Source organism: Pelodiscus sinensis, chromosome 22 (assembly GCF_049634645.1).
Source record: "Pelodiscus sinensis isolate JC-2024 chromosome 22, ASM4963464v1, whole genome shotgun sequence".
Taxonomy (NCBI): domain Eukaryota; kingdom Metazoa; phylum Chordata; order Testudines; family Trionychidae; genus Pelodiscus; species Pelodiscus sinensis.
Window position 1 is genome coordinate 16,382,805 of NC_134732.1, and position 14,989 is coordinate 16,397,793.

The window sequence follows — 14,989 nt, forward strand, 5'->3', positions numbered from 1 at the left end:
GTTTCATGAGAGCAGTCAATACCAAGTTAAGATCTAATGTAGGAATTAGCAAGAGCAGAGGGCCTCATGGTCATGGAACCATCAAGAAGCCGTGCACGGAGATTCCAGACTGTGGATTCCAGTGATGCAACTTGCCTCCATTCTGGACCAAGAAGTTGTACCAGGGTGGTAGCAGGTAGGGTGGTTTGAGAGACAAGTCCCAAAGAGCTGGATACCAAATCTGCTCGGTCCAGGCAGGTGCTATCAGGATAACTCAAGCACTGTGAAGCTGAATTTTTCACAACTCTGGAAATCAATGGAATTGGAGGAAAGGCATAGTAAAGTGGTTCATCCCATGAGAGGAGAAATGCATCACTCCTGGATCTCCTGCCCAGTCCCGCTCAAGAGCAAAATCTGGGACATTTGGTGTTGTTTGATGTTGTGAAGAGGTCCATGGTAGGATAGCCCCATCTGTGGAAGATGGTATCTGTGACTGCTGGGTGAAGTTCCCATTCGTGTTGAATTGTAAAGTTGTGGCTTAGGGCATTTGCCATGGTGTTGCCTGCTCCGGGAAGATACATGGCTTTCAGGGTGACCCCATGCCCTATACACCAGTTTCAGAGGCAGGCTGGACTGCCTCTGTGCACAGGGATCTGGAGCAGGCTCCCCCATCTGTTTATATAGTACATAGTGGTCGTGTTGTTCGTAAGAACATGAACCGAGCAGTTGGCTATGGAAGGAGCAAAATGCCTTCTGGCATTTCTGACAGCTGTGTTCCAGAATGTTGCTATGTAACAGAGCATCATGTGGTAGCCACTTGCCCTGTACAGTTCTGCTTTGGAGGTGTGCCCCCCAATGCAGTAGTGAGGCATCTGTGGTAATTTGTACAGCAGGCTCCTCCTATAGGAATGGGGTTCCAGTTAACAGATTCTGTGGACATGTCCACCATTTCAGTGACTGCAGCACCTTGTCTGGCACAAGCACCTGTTTGTGCAACGAGTGATGTGAGGGCGTATACATCGATGCTAGCCAGTGCTGTAGGGGTCGGAAGTGGAGGCGTGCGTATGGTACCACATATGTGGTGGCCACCATGTACCCCATGAGTTGAAGGCAAGTACGGACTGTGGTGGATGGGTTTGCAATGAGGGCAAGAGCTAAATCTCGAAGCGTATGGAATCTTTGATGTGGAAAACATGCCCTGGCTGATATGGCATCTAGTCTTGCTCCTATAAATTCTAGGTCTTGAACGGGAGTGAGTGTTGACTTTTGTTCACTGATTAGGAGCCCCAGCAGGTTGAACAGTTGCTTGTTTTTTGTTATCATGTCGATCACATCCTCTTGTGAATGACTCTTCAGCAGACAGTCCATCGAGGTAAGGAAAAATCGTCACTCCCTGTTGTCTGAGGTATGCTGCCACTACTGCAAGGGCTTTTGAGAAAACTCGTGGGGCAGATGACATTCCGAAGGGGAGGACCTCGTATTGGAAATGGTCCCCTCCTGCTATAAACCAAAGGAAACGTCTGTGTGATGGATGTTTTGTTATATGAAAGTATGTGTCCTGTAGGTTGAGGGCTGCGAACCAGTTTCCTTTGTCCAGTGTTGGAATGATTGAGGCTAGTGTGACCATTTTGAAATGCTGTTTTCTCAGGAACTTGTTCAGCTTCCAGGGATCCAGAATTGGCCTCCATCCCCTTGTGCGCTTTTGGGTGAGGACATACGTTGAGTAAATGCCCCTTCCCCAGTAAGGAGTGGGAACTCTTTCTACGGCCCCTAAGTGGAGAAGCTGCTCAATCTCCTGTCTGAGAGGAGCCCCGTGAGAAGGGTCCCTGAAGAGGGATGAGAAGGGGGAGTGGGTAGGTGGAATGGAAGTAAATGGGATGGTGTACCCCATATGTATGATCAACAAAACCCAGTGGTCTGACGTTATAGTGCCCCAGTGATAGATATGGGGCAAAGCCTGTGATGGAATAGGCCATTCTGTTCTTGCTGTTGCACTGGACGATCTGGGAGGTTGTGCAGACCCTCGACCAATGTCTCAGATTTGTTGTTTGGTAGGCTGAGAGTCTGAGGGGTGCTATTGCTGCAGGTGCTTCTTCTGGATACGTTGTCTGTTTTTGGTATAATCATAGGACTTGTTCTGTGGTCGATTATAAAACGAGTCTCTAGCCCAGTTATATGGGGCATAGTACTTTCTCTTGTGTGGTGGTGTATACATCCCAAGGGTGTGTTGTGTAGTGTGGGAGTTCTTACTACTGTGTAATATCTCATCCTACTTATCAAAGGGTAGGTCTTCTACTTTGTTCTGAAGATCTTTAGGAACCCCTGAAGCCTAAAACCATAATACCCGTCTCATGACTATCGCCATGGCCGTGGCCCTTGCAGCTATATTGGCTACATCAATCGCTGCCAATAATGCCATGCAGGTGATGGTATGGCCCTTGTGAATGATTACTCTCAGGAAAGCTCTTTTGGATTCTGTTAAGTGTTCCATGAGTTCTGCTAACTTTGAATAGTTACCAAAACCATGGTTAGCTAGTAAAGCTGTATAATTTGCTATCCTGAGTTGAAGGGTGGCCAAGGAGTATGCCTTTTCCCCAAACTGATCAAGTTTCTTGTGATCTCTGTCCCCTATATTCAATCTAAATAGGGGAGCCTTGTATCTCTGATTTGCAGCATCCACCACCAATGAATTGGGCTGGGGGTTGGAGAAAAGGAAATCAAAGTCCTTTGGGGGAACAAAATACTTTTTGTCTGCCTTTTTACAAGTTGATGGAACTGAAGAAGATGTTTTCCAGATGTCATCTAAGACTTCCATAATGGCCTCATCAATGGGCAATGCTATTCTGCTCCTCGTGGATGGACAAATGTTCTTAAAGAGACTGTGTTGCTTCTCCTTTACTTCCTGAAGCTTAACTTCTTGTGTTATGGCCACTCTTTTGAAGAGATCCTGAAATTGCTTTAAGTTGTCAGTGCCCTGCGTATCATCAGAGACCATAGCCTCATCCTGAGGGGGAAGATTCATGAGGGGAGTATATGTGGATCCTCCCAACTATCAGATAGCTGGCCCTCTTCCTCTTCGGACTCTGGCATGGTCAAGATCGTATGGGGTGGAAAGGCTGGCCGAAGTCTTTTTGGTGATGAAGATCAACACTGTGAATGATGCCTCCATGGTCTGCAGTAATCCCAAGGTGCCCACTGTGGAGGATACTGTGGTCAGTGGATAATGGTATTGATGCGGGCGGTAAGGCTGATCATTGCAATGATGATAACTAGTACATTGCAGGGGATGAATGATGAGGTGAAGATGCACCCCTGTGATGATAATTAAACAAGTCTTGCTCACATAGCCTTGGAGATGCCTTGTAGAGTGGAGAGCGAGGGGTGGGTGAGTCCTGAACAGGTGGAGTGGGGCGGAGCACCTCCCCTCAGCAGACATCTGAGCTGTTTTCTTTATTAGCCCGTGTGTGTCAGCGCTATCCTTCTGCTGATTGCTTAGAGCAGCCTCCTCTACGGGAAGTGCTTGAGATGGTGGTGCGCTTGTGGTGGTGTGCTGCTTCCATGGATCTGCTTGGAAGGTGGTTCCACTTCCTGGCTCTGTGCGGTGGAAGCTGGCACCGTGGTTCATCGGTGCGGCGTCTGTGAAACTGACGAGGCAGGCGTGGTTTCAGAGCTCTGCCTCGGTGCCACATTCACCTTGCCTGGAGAGGCTCTGTGTGCCAAAGCACATTCAAGGCTTCTGGCACCCCCTCCCCCCTCGCAGGGTCTGGGGGACAGCTGAGCAGGCAGCGATCTGGCCGGCAACAGAACATGTCCCCTCTGCCTTCTAGGGGTTGTGGAAGCAGATCATGTAGCTGGAGAAAAGAAGGTTACTCACCTTCCTGTAACTGACATTCTTCGAGATGAGCATCCCTGGGGGTGCCCCACAATAGGTGTTGAGCATCCCAGCACTTCTCGATGGATTTTTCTTAGCAGTGCATTGGGGGCCACACATGCGAGCCTCCCCCAGTGCCATCACGCATGCATACCCCCCCCCCTTCAGTTCCTTCACTATCCAGAACCCGGCAAAGAATGTGTTATAGATGTTATCATAGGGCATTCTGAAGTAGAGGGAGAAAGGGAGGGTAGTGGAGCACCCCCAGGGATGTTCATCTTGAAGAATGTCAGTTACAGGAAGGTGATTCTTTGAGATGTGTTGCTCATGTCCATTTCAATATAGACGTGTGTGCACAGCGTGCATGCGCCGTCGGAAACTTTTCCCTCAGCAGTACCCTTAGTGTCAGCAAGGGAGCCCTCTGGAGTGGCCCCGGTATATCGGCCCATATATACCCCTACTGGCTCCCTCACCCACTCTGTTCCTTCTTACCAGCATATTCCAGATAAAGGGCGGTGGGCGGGGATTTGGAATGGACATGAGCAACACATCTCGAAGAATCATAGTTACGAGGTAAGTAACTGTTCTTTCTTCTTCAGTGATTGCTCATGTGAATTCCAATAAAGGTGACTCCAAAGCAGAACCTAACTAGGCGGAGGACCGGATGTCGAGACCACGGAGGAGCTGAGGACCGCCCTACATAGAATAGCGTCCTCTCTGGCCTGATGTGACAGCTCATAGTGGTTGGCAAATGTGTGGACCAAGGACCATGTGGTAGCCCTGCAGATGTCCAGGATGGGAACCTGCACTGCGAAAGCAGTGGAAGCTGCCACAGCTCTCGTGGAGTGTGCTCTAAGGGTCGGGGCTGAGATGCCCTTTAGGGAGTAGCACTCCCTGATACAGGCAGTTATCCATGAGGTGATTCGCTGAGTGGTTACAAGTTGGCCTCTCATGCGTTCCGCGATGGCTACGAAAAGTTGTGTTGATTTTTGGAACGGTTTGGTCCTGTCTAAATAAAAGGCTAACACCCTACGAACGTCTAACATGTGTAAAGCCTGCTCTTTCCCAGATGCGTGCTGTTTTGGGTAAAAGACTGGTAGAAGAATGTCCTGGGAAGCGTGGAATGAAGAAACCACCTTTGGCAGAAAGGCTGGGTGGGGGTAGAGCTGAACTTTGTCCTTAAAATCACTGTGTAGGTGGGATCTGATGTCAGCACTCTAAGCTCAGACACCCGCCTCACAGATGTGATTGCCACTAGGAGGGATACCTTATATGATAGGTGAAAGAGAGAGTACGTGGCTAGCAGTTTGAACGGGGGCCCCATAAGTTTGGATAGGACCAACTTTATGTCCCACCGGTGAATGGGTTGCCGGACATGTGGATAGAGCCTGTCCATTCCTTTTAGGAACCTGTTGACCATTGGGTTGGCAAATAGTGTTTTCCCCCCTTCCCCTGGGTGGAAGGCCGAGATGGCTGGTAGGTGGACCTTAATGGAGGAGGAAGAGAGATGCTGGAGCCTAAGGTCCAACAGGTAATCCAGGATCAGGGGGACTGGTGCCCACCTTGGGTATACCCCCCGCTTCTGAGAAGCCCAACAGCAAAACTGCTTCCACTTAGCGAGGTACGTGGTTCTAGTAGAGGGTTTTCTGCTACCCAGTTGGACTTCTGAACTCATTGAGAGCACTGGAGTTCTTCTGCCATTAACCATGGAGCTTCCACGCTGTCAAAGGACTGCAGGCCTGGGTGGTGAAGCCTGCCCGAGTCCTGGGATATCAGGTCCCGGGACTAGTGGGAGGGTTATGGGTCTCTTGCATGAGAGGTTGAGGAAGGTCGAAAACCAGTGTTGCCTGGGCCACGCTGGGGCGATTAGAATTAATGATGCCCTGAACTCCCGCACTTTCGACAGGACCTATGAACCAGTGGGAAGGGTGGGAAGGCGTACAGCAGGCCTTGCGGCCAGTGGAGGAGGAGAGCATCCCCTGAGGAACTCCATTCCTGTCCCATGAGGGAGTAGTAGTGGGGGCACTTCATGTTTTGCCCTGTGGCGAGCAGGTCCAGGTGTGGAAATCTCCACATGCGGAAGATGGACTGGGCAACGTCCCAATGCAGGGACCACTCATGGCTCGCAAACAATCTGCTCAGTCTGTCTGCCAGGACGTTCTGTGAACCCAGGAGATACAAGGCCATTGGGTGGATATCCGCCCCAGTGCAGAGTTCCCACAGGCGGATCGCCTCTGAGCACAGGCAGGAGAAGCAAGCCCCGCCCTGCTTGTTTATATACGCCACTGCTGTCGTGTTGTCCAACAGGATAAGGACAGGCTTGCCCCTCAGGTGGGGAAGGAAAGCCGCACAAGCCAATTGGACTGCCCTGAGTTCCCTGACGTTGATAATGCAGGGAGGTTTCGTGTGGGGACCATGTACCTTGAGTGTGCAGCTCTCTCAGGTGGGCTCCTCAACCTGTGTCTGACGCGTGTGTGACTAATCGGATGGACGGGACTGGCCGGGAGAATGGGACCCCTGCACAGGCCTCCACTTGATGGGTCCATCACTCCACCGCGAGGAGAAGGGGGGCAGGAACGGTCAACACTCTGTCCCAGGAGTGAACAGTTGGATTGTGGACTTGCGATAGCCACATCTGTAGTGGACGCATGCGCAGCCTGGCATGTTGCACTATATAAGTGCAGGCGGCCATGAGGCCCAATTGATACATGCAAGCCCGGGCGGTGGTCACTGGAAAGTTCTGGATTGACCTGACCGCCAACTGTAATGTGAGAAAGTGGAAGCTGGGTGGAGAATATCTCTGAGACCGGGAATCCAGGGTAGTACCCAAGAACTCTGTTGTCTACAAATTAGTGTGGATTTGTCCAGGTTTAAAAGAAGAACTAGTTCTTGAAAGAGTTCATGGACTGTGATGATGTGATCTCTCACCTTGGTTTCTGACTCTCCCCTGAGGAGCCAATTGTCCAAATAGGGGAACACTTGGATGCCCCTTTTTCTGAGCTCGGTGGCCACCACTGCCATGCATTTGGTGAAGACCTGGAGGCCGTAGAAATACCAAAGAGAAGGACTGTGAATTGGTAGTGGTCCTGGCCCACAGTGAATCGTAGAAACCTCTGATGGAAAAGGGCAACTGAAACATGAAAGTAAGCGTCTTTTAAGTCAAGGGCAGCGTGCCAGTCTCCGGGGGCTAGGGAAGGAATTATGGACGCCAGAGTCACTATTTTGAATTTTGTCTTGACAATGAAAAGATGTAAGGCTCTGAGGTCCAGGATTGGGCAGAGGCCCCCTTTTGCTTTTGGAACCAGAAAGTAAAGGGAATAAAATCCCCTGTTTTGAAATTTGCAGGGAACTGGTTCCACCGCCCCTACAATGAGAAGGTGGCGAACCTCCTCCTGTAACAGAGGCTTGTGAGAGGAGTCCCTGAAAAGGGATGGGGTAGGATATTGGGAAGCAGGGGACGAGTGGAAAGGGATTACATAATCCCTTTCCACTATCTCCAGAACCTATCGGTCCGATGTAACAGACCGCCAGGCTTGCAGAAAATGGGATAAATGGTCCCGGAAAGGCACCGGGGAGCAGGGCTGGCTTTAGGAAGTGCAGGGCCCAATTGGAACAATTTCGACGTGGCCTCACAGCAATTTTGGTTGAGCAAAAAAAAAAAGCACAAAAAAATCCCCTGCCAACACACGCACACACCCTACGCTGAACTCACACCGCCTGTGGCGCAGACAGCCGATGAACTCTTTCTCCGGGGCCAGCAGATTTGTATAGATTTTGGTGGTGCCCCATTAACCACACCTCCTGACCCCCATTAGCCAGGCCTCTGGAGGCAACACGCTGGACACATGACCAGGCACGATGGACACATGACCAGAAGTAAAAGGTGTCATGTCACCTCTCTCGAAGGACTTTTCCCACCATCCTCCGACCAACAGGGATTAGTTTGGCCCCCACCAAACTCCCCTCATGCAACTATCCTGCAGTTGCATTAACCCAATGTGTGTGACATTAACTCGGGGGCATAGAGACTGGGGGAAGTGTTCCCTCTAAGGCTATGTCTACACTCGCGGTTTCTTATGCAAGTACAGCCATTCCTGCACAAGAACCCATAGAGGAGCCACACTGCCCACCTGCTCTTGCGCAAGGAAATTTACAGTATGGCGTGGTAAGAGAGGGCGTCTTGCGCAAGAGCTATGCTCTTTTCTAACAGATGTAAGCTCTCTTGCACAAGAAGGCAGTGTGGATGCTTGACAGGGATTTCTTGCGCAAGAAACCACTATGGCTAAAATGGCCATTGGAGCTTTCTTGCTCAAGAGAGCTTCCACACTGCCATGGATGCTCTTGCGCAAAAGTACAGCTCGCACATGGCAGTGTGGACGTGTTCTTGCACAAGACGTGTTCTTTCCTCCCATGAGCAGAATGGATTTTGTCTTGTGCACCTGTACTGAGTTCATGTGGCTTGTTTGGATGTGCCACCAGAGGCATAGCGAGGGTGTTATGCGCCCGGGGGCAAAAGATAAATTTGAGCTCCCCTGCCCCCCACCACCATGTAGCACAGCTCCAAACCTGGTGTACAGCTGAGGGGAACTTGTACTGCATCTTCCCCCACCCCTGCACTAGCCCTCCAGTGGAGATGGAAGAGAGTCGGGCTTGGAGCAGAGGCAGGGAGGAGGCTCCAGCTGCCGGTGGCAGGTGGAGTAGGAGCACGTGAGCTGAAGGGATAACAGGGGGAGCAGAATGGGATTAAACTGGAGCCTCCCTAGCATGGTGCCCAGGGGCAACTGACCCCTCCAGCCCCCTCGCTACACCACTGCCCCCCCCCCCAGATCTATCATCTTAGGCATGTGCAAGATCTGTGAGAACAGTCCCAGGAATCTGCAGTTAGTGTCTGTGGTGCCAGCTGCCACATTCACCTCCAAAGAGGGGGCTTCCCAAAGCAGGCCCTTGCTGCTGACCCCCAAGGCAACCACAGGTCCAGTCTCCTTTCAATGGGCCCACTTCCCAGGGCTCATTGATCTTGGATCTGGCTTCCATCCCCTCTCCAACCTTTGCAACTGCCCAGAGGTGCTCACCTTCCGCCTTATACATTCCCACCTCATTCACCCCACAGGGACAGTCTCTGCCTCACTTGTCCTAGGGACTATTCTACCAAGACGTAAAACAAAGTTTCCATGTAAAAGGACTCACTACAAAGCTAAACACTTCAATGAGAGAATGATTAATATAGAGACGTGTCTACATCTGCTGCAGGGAGATGCCTCTGCCTGCCTCACGCCTCTCCCCCCAGAGTCTACAGCCCCATTGCAAAGTGGGGGAGGGGAAGAAAAGAGGCTGAGGCCCATCCAACGGGACTGAAGCAGTCATGAGCAAGCCATGCCCAGGAGCCATTTTCCTGTCCATTGTTGGTGCTGTGTTGCTTCAGGCACGCTGAAATGCAGTCACCTCTAGGGTGTGCTAGACAGCTGTTTAACACCAGCACAAGGTTTCAGGCAGAAGGCAGTGCGGGCTGCCTTCCTGCAGAGCCCCCATCAGAACTACTGTGCCCTCCTGGCTTAGGAAAAGAATAAACAGGAGGATTGGAAATTAACCCGCCCAGTCTCACGTCCCCTAGGCAGGGAATGAACCATCTACATTAGGCCCCAGCTGGAGTATCATGTCCAGTTCTGGGCGCCACATTTCAGGAAATGTGGAGAAACTGTAGAAAGTCCAGAGAGGACAGAAGGACCTGTTGGTTGGCAGTTCTGTATTGGATGCCCCCAGATGCATAGACCTTTCTGCCCAGAAACTCAGTCTTTTTAGCCTCCCTGTTCTTAGGGGTGGTAGTGGGCTGTCCCTGCCACTTCCTTTGGTTGACTGCCTGAATTACTAATGAACCCAGGGGAGAGTGGGAGAAGAGGTGTTCGTTACCCTCTTGAGGGTATGTCTACACTACAAAGTTAATTCGAACTAACGGACGTTAGTTCGAATTAACCTTGATAGGCGCTACACTAGCGCTCCGTTAGTTCGAACTTAATTCGAACTAGCGGAGCGCTTAGTTCGAACTAGGTAAACCTCATTGTACGAGGACTAAGCCTAGTTCAAACTTACTAGTTCGAATTAAGGGGTGTGTAGCCCCTTAATTCGAACTAGTGGGAGGCTAGCCCTCCCCAGCTTTTCCTGGTGGCCACTCTGGCCAACACCAGGGAAACTCTATTGCCCTCCCCGGCCCCGGACCCCTTAAAGGGGCACGGGCTGGCTACGATGCCCGTGCCAGGTGCAAGCCTGCCAGCACCCAGCCAGCAGACCCTGCACCTGGCATGGCTCGAGCCAGCCACCCGATGCCCCCCAGCCCTCCCCCTCTTCCCGGGACCAGGCTGGTGGCTCCCGGGAGCTTGCCCAGGACCGCAAGAGGCGGGCACCCGCCTGGTCCAGTGCAGACATCGTGGACCTCGTCCACGACCTCCGCACTAGGCACAGGAAAGCGGCCGTCTAGGGCAGGAGAGCTGCCAGCCTGGCCACCCAGGAGCAGGTGTGCATGAAAATCAAGGTGGTCCACTGAGACCCCCCGGGGCTGCATCTGGCTCCTGGGCCATAGGTTCCCCACCCATGATCTAGATGATAGTCGGTCCTGCCCTGAGGGCAGAGGACTGGAAATAATGACCTGCTGAGGTCCCTTCCATTTCTAGTGTTCTACGATTCTAGGTTGCATTTATAATCTGCCAAGGGCATGTTCTCCACCACCTCTGTCCTGGTCCCACCCTCCTTTTCCTCTTTCACCAATTCCCCACCCCTGCTCTGCCTCCTCCTGGGCCTGCCCTGCCTTTTCACACCCAGTTCTGGCCCCTCCCCTGAATGCACTGCTCCCTCGCTCCTCCCCTATCCTCCCCCAGAACCTCCTAATGTCACAAAACTACTGATCTGCAGCAGGCAATAAACACTGGGAGGGAAGGAAGGGCGCTGAGGCTCAGGGCCCACCAGTAAGCAGGTTGTGATGGGGGAGGGAGAGGCATTGATAGCGGGTTGCCCAATGGCTGCTGAGTACCCAACATGATTTCCGTGGGCCCCAAAAAACCCCTGGAGTCGATTCCTAAGGCGGCCACTGCTGGAGACTGAGCCCAAGCCCTGCATGACACACACATACACAGAAGCACTGCGCCCAAATCACAGGGCCCGGAGCAGTCTCCCTGATTTGCCATTCTCTAGGGATGGCTCTGCTGCCAGCTGCAGTGCCATCCTTACCTCTGTGTGGCTGCTGGCGGTGGCTTTGCCTTCAGAGCTCAGATCCCAGCCAGCAACCACCATTCTCCAGCTGCTCAGCTCTGAAGTCAGTGATGCTACCAGTATTACTGCACTCCCCCCCCCCCCCCCCCCGCCCAATTATCTTGTGATAATTCAGATCCTTTTGGGGCCAGGACAACTACAATTACACCACCATGAAATGTTAGATGTAAATAGCTGAAATCATGAAATTTATTGTTTTAAAAATCCTGTGACGATGAAATTGATCAAAATGGACCATGAATTTGGTAGGGTCCTATCCAGGATTAACAAGCACTTCCCTGTAGCATGCACAGCTATAGAAAAACATTTATGTTAATGAATAGTTCCTTAATCTGTCTTTGCATAGCACGGGTGGGTTCATCACAAGCCACCAAGTATTTTCCTTCATTTACAAATCTGATAAAGCCCTGCTCAACATGAAAGTCAAATTCTTCCTTTGTAAGAAGGACTCTTGAGGAAAGTCTCTCTTCCCAGTTACATTTCTGGTTGTATTTCTGAAATATTCCACCTCAGTAGAGTAGGGGCAGCAGTGTAGCAAGAAGAAATCGAGCAGTATGGAGAAGATAAAAGATCACCTACTCTGAAGTCAGCAAAACATAAGGTCAAAGACTGTGTTCCCAGAGCAAAGGGAGAAGAGGAAAGTACCTTACTTAGCGTCCATAGTTGCTAATCCTTTCAGTTCCCCTCTCTGTGATGCACATAAGAAGCAGCTTAATTTGACCCTTTCTTTTACAAATTCCACATCCTCCTAATTTCTTCCTCCATCCCACTGTGAAATCCCACTCTCCTTTCCCTGTCACTGAAATGTGTTTTAAGTCAATCAGCAGTCTTCCAACAAAATGCCTGCTAGGAAAGGTGAGATGAACAAGGGATACATCATCACTACACACAAACAGAAAACAGGTTCCCACTCTTCTTAGTGGTTATCCTTCATCTTTCGTAACTAACATATAGTTCTATGAATAAGCCATACTCACTTTTTGATTGCAAAAATTATCAGTCCCACAGTGACATTCCTTTGTTTGAACTGCTCATTCAGGATCTCAAGGTTATAGGTTCCTTCCCAAACTATTGGTGCAAACCATGGAGTCATCATAAGGACGTCATTTCTCCTATGGAAGAGGAAATTTTCTTTAGAATCACACTGCAAAAGAAAGAAATACGGAGGCAGTTGCCTTCCCTCCATTTAGAAAGACACCACCAGATCCGTGTGTCGAAGTTCAAAAATAGATAATTAATAGGTGTATAGAAATACACAAGTCCATGAACTTACGTGGCATTGTGGAATAAGACTATATAATGTAACAGGTTACTGCAATCTCCCTGGATTAACCCTTTAAGATTTAGTAATAATATAAGAAGCTATCAGCTTACTAATGGTGCACTGCACTGGCCTCTATCCATCATGCATAAAGTTTGTAACTGAATAAAACATCCTCAGTTGTACTTTGTTAAAGATCCAAGTGTTTCTAAGATTTTGTATGCATGCATTAACACCCAGACAATACAGGGAATTACAGACCAGTCATCTTAACTTCTGAACCCAGAAAGATAATGGAGCTAAAAATTAAGTAATCAATTTGCACGCTAGAATATAATAAGGTGATTAATAGTCAGTGTGGATTTGTCAAGAACAAAATGTGTCAAACCTAACTTGCTCTTGCTACCATAAAACCGACCTGCACAGGGACTGTATGAGGGGGCGCTTACTTTCTGGCAGGTATTGAAGAAGCTGCAATATCTTTTCATAATTGTCAAAGTTGTGGTTCGATAGCAAGGCGGCATAATTAGAAATACATAGGAGAAGGATTGCCGAGGAGTATATTTTCCTGCTGAATATACCTAGTTTTTTGACATCTGGTGTTGTCTTATACTACGGTGTTTTGGCCCGCTGTTGTGCTGCATCTACCACCAGCGAATTCGGCTGTGGATGGTTAAAGAGGAATTCTAGATTCTTGGAAGGGACAAAATATTTCTTGTACGCTCTCCTGCAGGTTGGTGGCACTGAAGCTAGTTTCTGCCAGATGTCTGCCATTTCCATAATGGCTTCAACAATAACTGCTTGAAATCATCTGGCAAGGACATGTCTGGTGGAAAAACCACCTGGTGTGTTGAAGAGGATGAATGGTCAGGCATTGGATTCCCAATCTGTTGGTCCTCCGTTTTGGACCATTGTCCATCTTCCAGGTCTGACTGTTGTGTTGTGGCCCCCATGGTCCTGCCTTGAGGGCGGAGGGCTGGACTCGATGATCTCTCGAGGTCCCTTCCAGTCCTATTATTCTATGATTCTATGATTCTATGGTGTTGCTGTGGTGGAGAGTGCTCTGCTGACGGTGGATTGTCACATCAGGGTTGTTGGTGCACACGGTGATGGAAATGTGAATGTGACAAGTACGCAGAACTATGGCAATGCACGTAATATCGATCCAATGGGTGAGGTGACGAACACCTGGATGATCTACCACGTGTATGTCACCTTTCATGACTGACTCATGGAGAATAGTGATAGCGTGGTAATCGTCTATATGGTGGAGAGTAGGATTGGTGCCTGTAGTAGTCTCTGTAATGCGGGTGCTGATATGGGGAATACCGTCTGTGATAGAACTGATGTCTTGAGCTATAGTGCTGGTAGGTATGGTGCAGAGGTGAGGCACACATTGGAGGAGAAGGAGAAGGACCTTGTGAAAATCTTGGAGAAGAGGAGTGGGGAGTCCCCTTTCTCCATGTTTTAACTGATGCCTTTGCCGGAAGCTCTGCATGAATCAATGTCGGCTCTGGTTCGTGCTGTGGTGCCGGTGTTTCAGTCAGCTGTGGCACCAATGTATTTGCTGAAGCCAGGGCTGTTTGTAACTTCGGAGCACCACGTAGCACTGGCACTTCTGCTTGTAGTGTTGCTGATGCTGGGAGTGTTCCCTCCGATGCTACTGCTGCCCGCACGGGTATCTGCTGCTCCGGCGCTGCTTGCAGAGTTAAACAGAGCAGTGCTGGCGCCCTTGTAGTATGGGCTCTGCTTGTCAGCACCGAGGCTGCTTTTGGCACCAAAAAGAATCTATCAGATGCCGCAGCCTTCTTCACTTTTGTCCCAGACCCAGGTGCTGAGGGTCACGGGACAGAACCAGAGGATCCTGGTTTACCTCCCACCATTCTCTCTGGCGGGAGCAATCTGGCAGGGGAGATCTTTTTTCTATTGTCTGCCAGCGGTTCAGGGGAAGAAACCCTCTCTTCTGAGTCCCCCCAAGTTGTTCAGTATTCAAAGTATTGGGGTCCAGCGCCTTGTCTAGAAGGAGCATTTTGAGGCACATTTCCCTGTCTCGATGAGTGCGGGTTGTCATCTTTGAGCAGTGCCTGCATTTCTGGGGAATGTGGTTATCCTCTAAACAGTGTATACATGCTGAATGCCCATCCAAAACTGGCATGGACTCGCTGCATTGGACACACTTTTTAAAACCTGGAGATCCAGGCATGACAGGGTTGAACCTTTTTTTCCTAAAGAAAAACACATTTGTTAATTCCCTGAGGCTGAGCTGTTAGTTAGTAACAGCAGGGAGTCACGGGAAGCCTCAGCTTCAAGGGAGTACTGACAAGTCTCTTTCCTTTTTCTTTGTTTGTTTTTGGGTAGATAATAGAAGAACAGTGAACAAAAAGGTCTAACTATTTACAAATTACTAATTACAGGTCCCCTGAGGGGAATGAGAACTGTTGAAGGAATGAGAGAATCGAAACTCTGACTGTGGCCAGGGACGGTTGAGAGGAACTGACAGGTTAGCTGGGTGCGTGTGAAGATCAAAGAATGCGAAAGAATGCGAAAGGCACGTGCTGCACACTACACAGGCACGACCCGGCTGAATACAGCTATGCAAAGCCTTCGAGCTGCGGTGC

At 50.0% G+C, this 14,989-nt stretch overlaps 1 protein-coding gene across 3 annotated transcripts in view; it reads right to left on the reverse strand.

The window, feature by feature from the left end:
• Nucleotides 1-14,989, reverse strand: part of LOC102449345 (histo-blood group ABO system transferase-like) — a 44,701-nt gene that overhangs the window by 4,432 nt on the left and 25,280 nt on the right. For 2 of the 3 annotated variants that reach the window (XM_075905352.1, XM_075905354.1), the window contains 2 exons: nt 12,088-12,222; nt 6,779-6,886 (listed from right to left, as the gene is read on the reverse strand). In XM_075905352.1, the coding sequence (XP_075761467.1) occupies nt 6,779-6,886; nt 12,088-12,222 (243 nt within the window). The remainder of the gene's footprint in view (nt 1-6,778; nt 6,887-12,087; nt 12,223-14,989) is intronic. The other variant, XM_075905353.1, reaches the window with a different exon arrangement.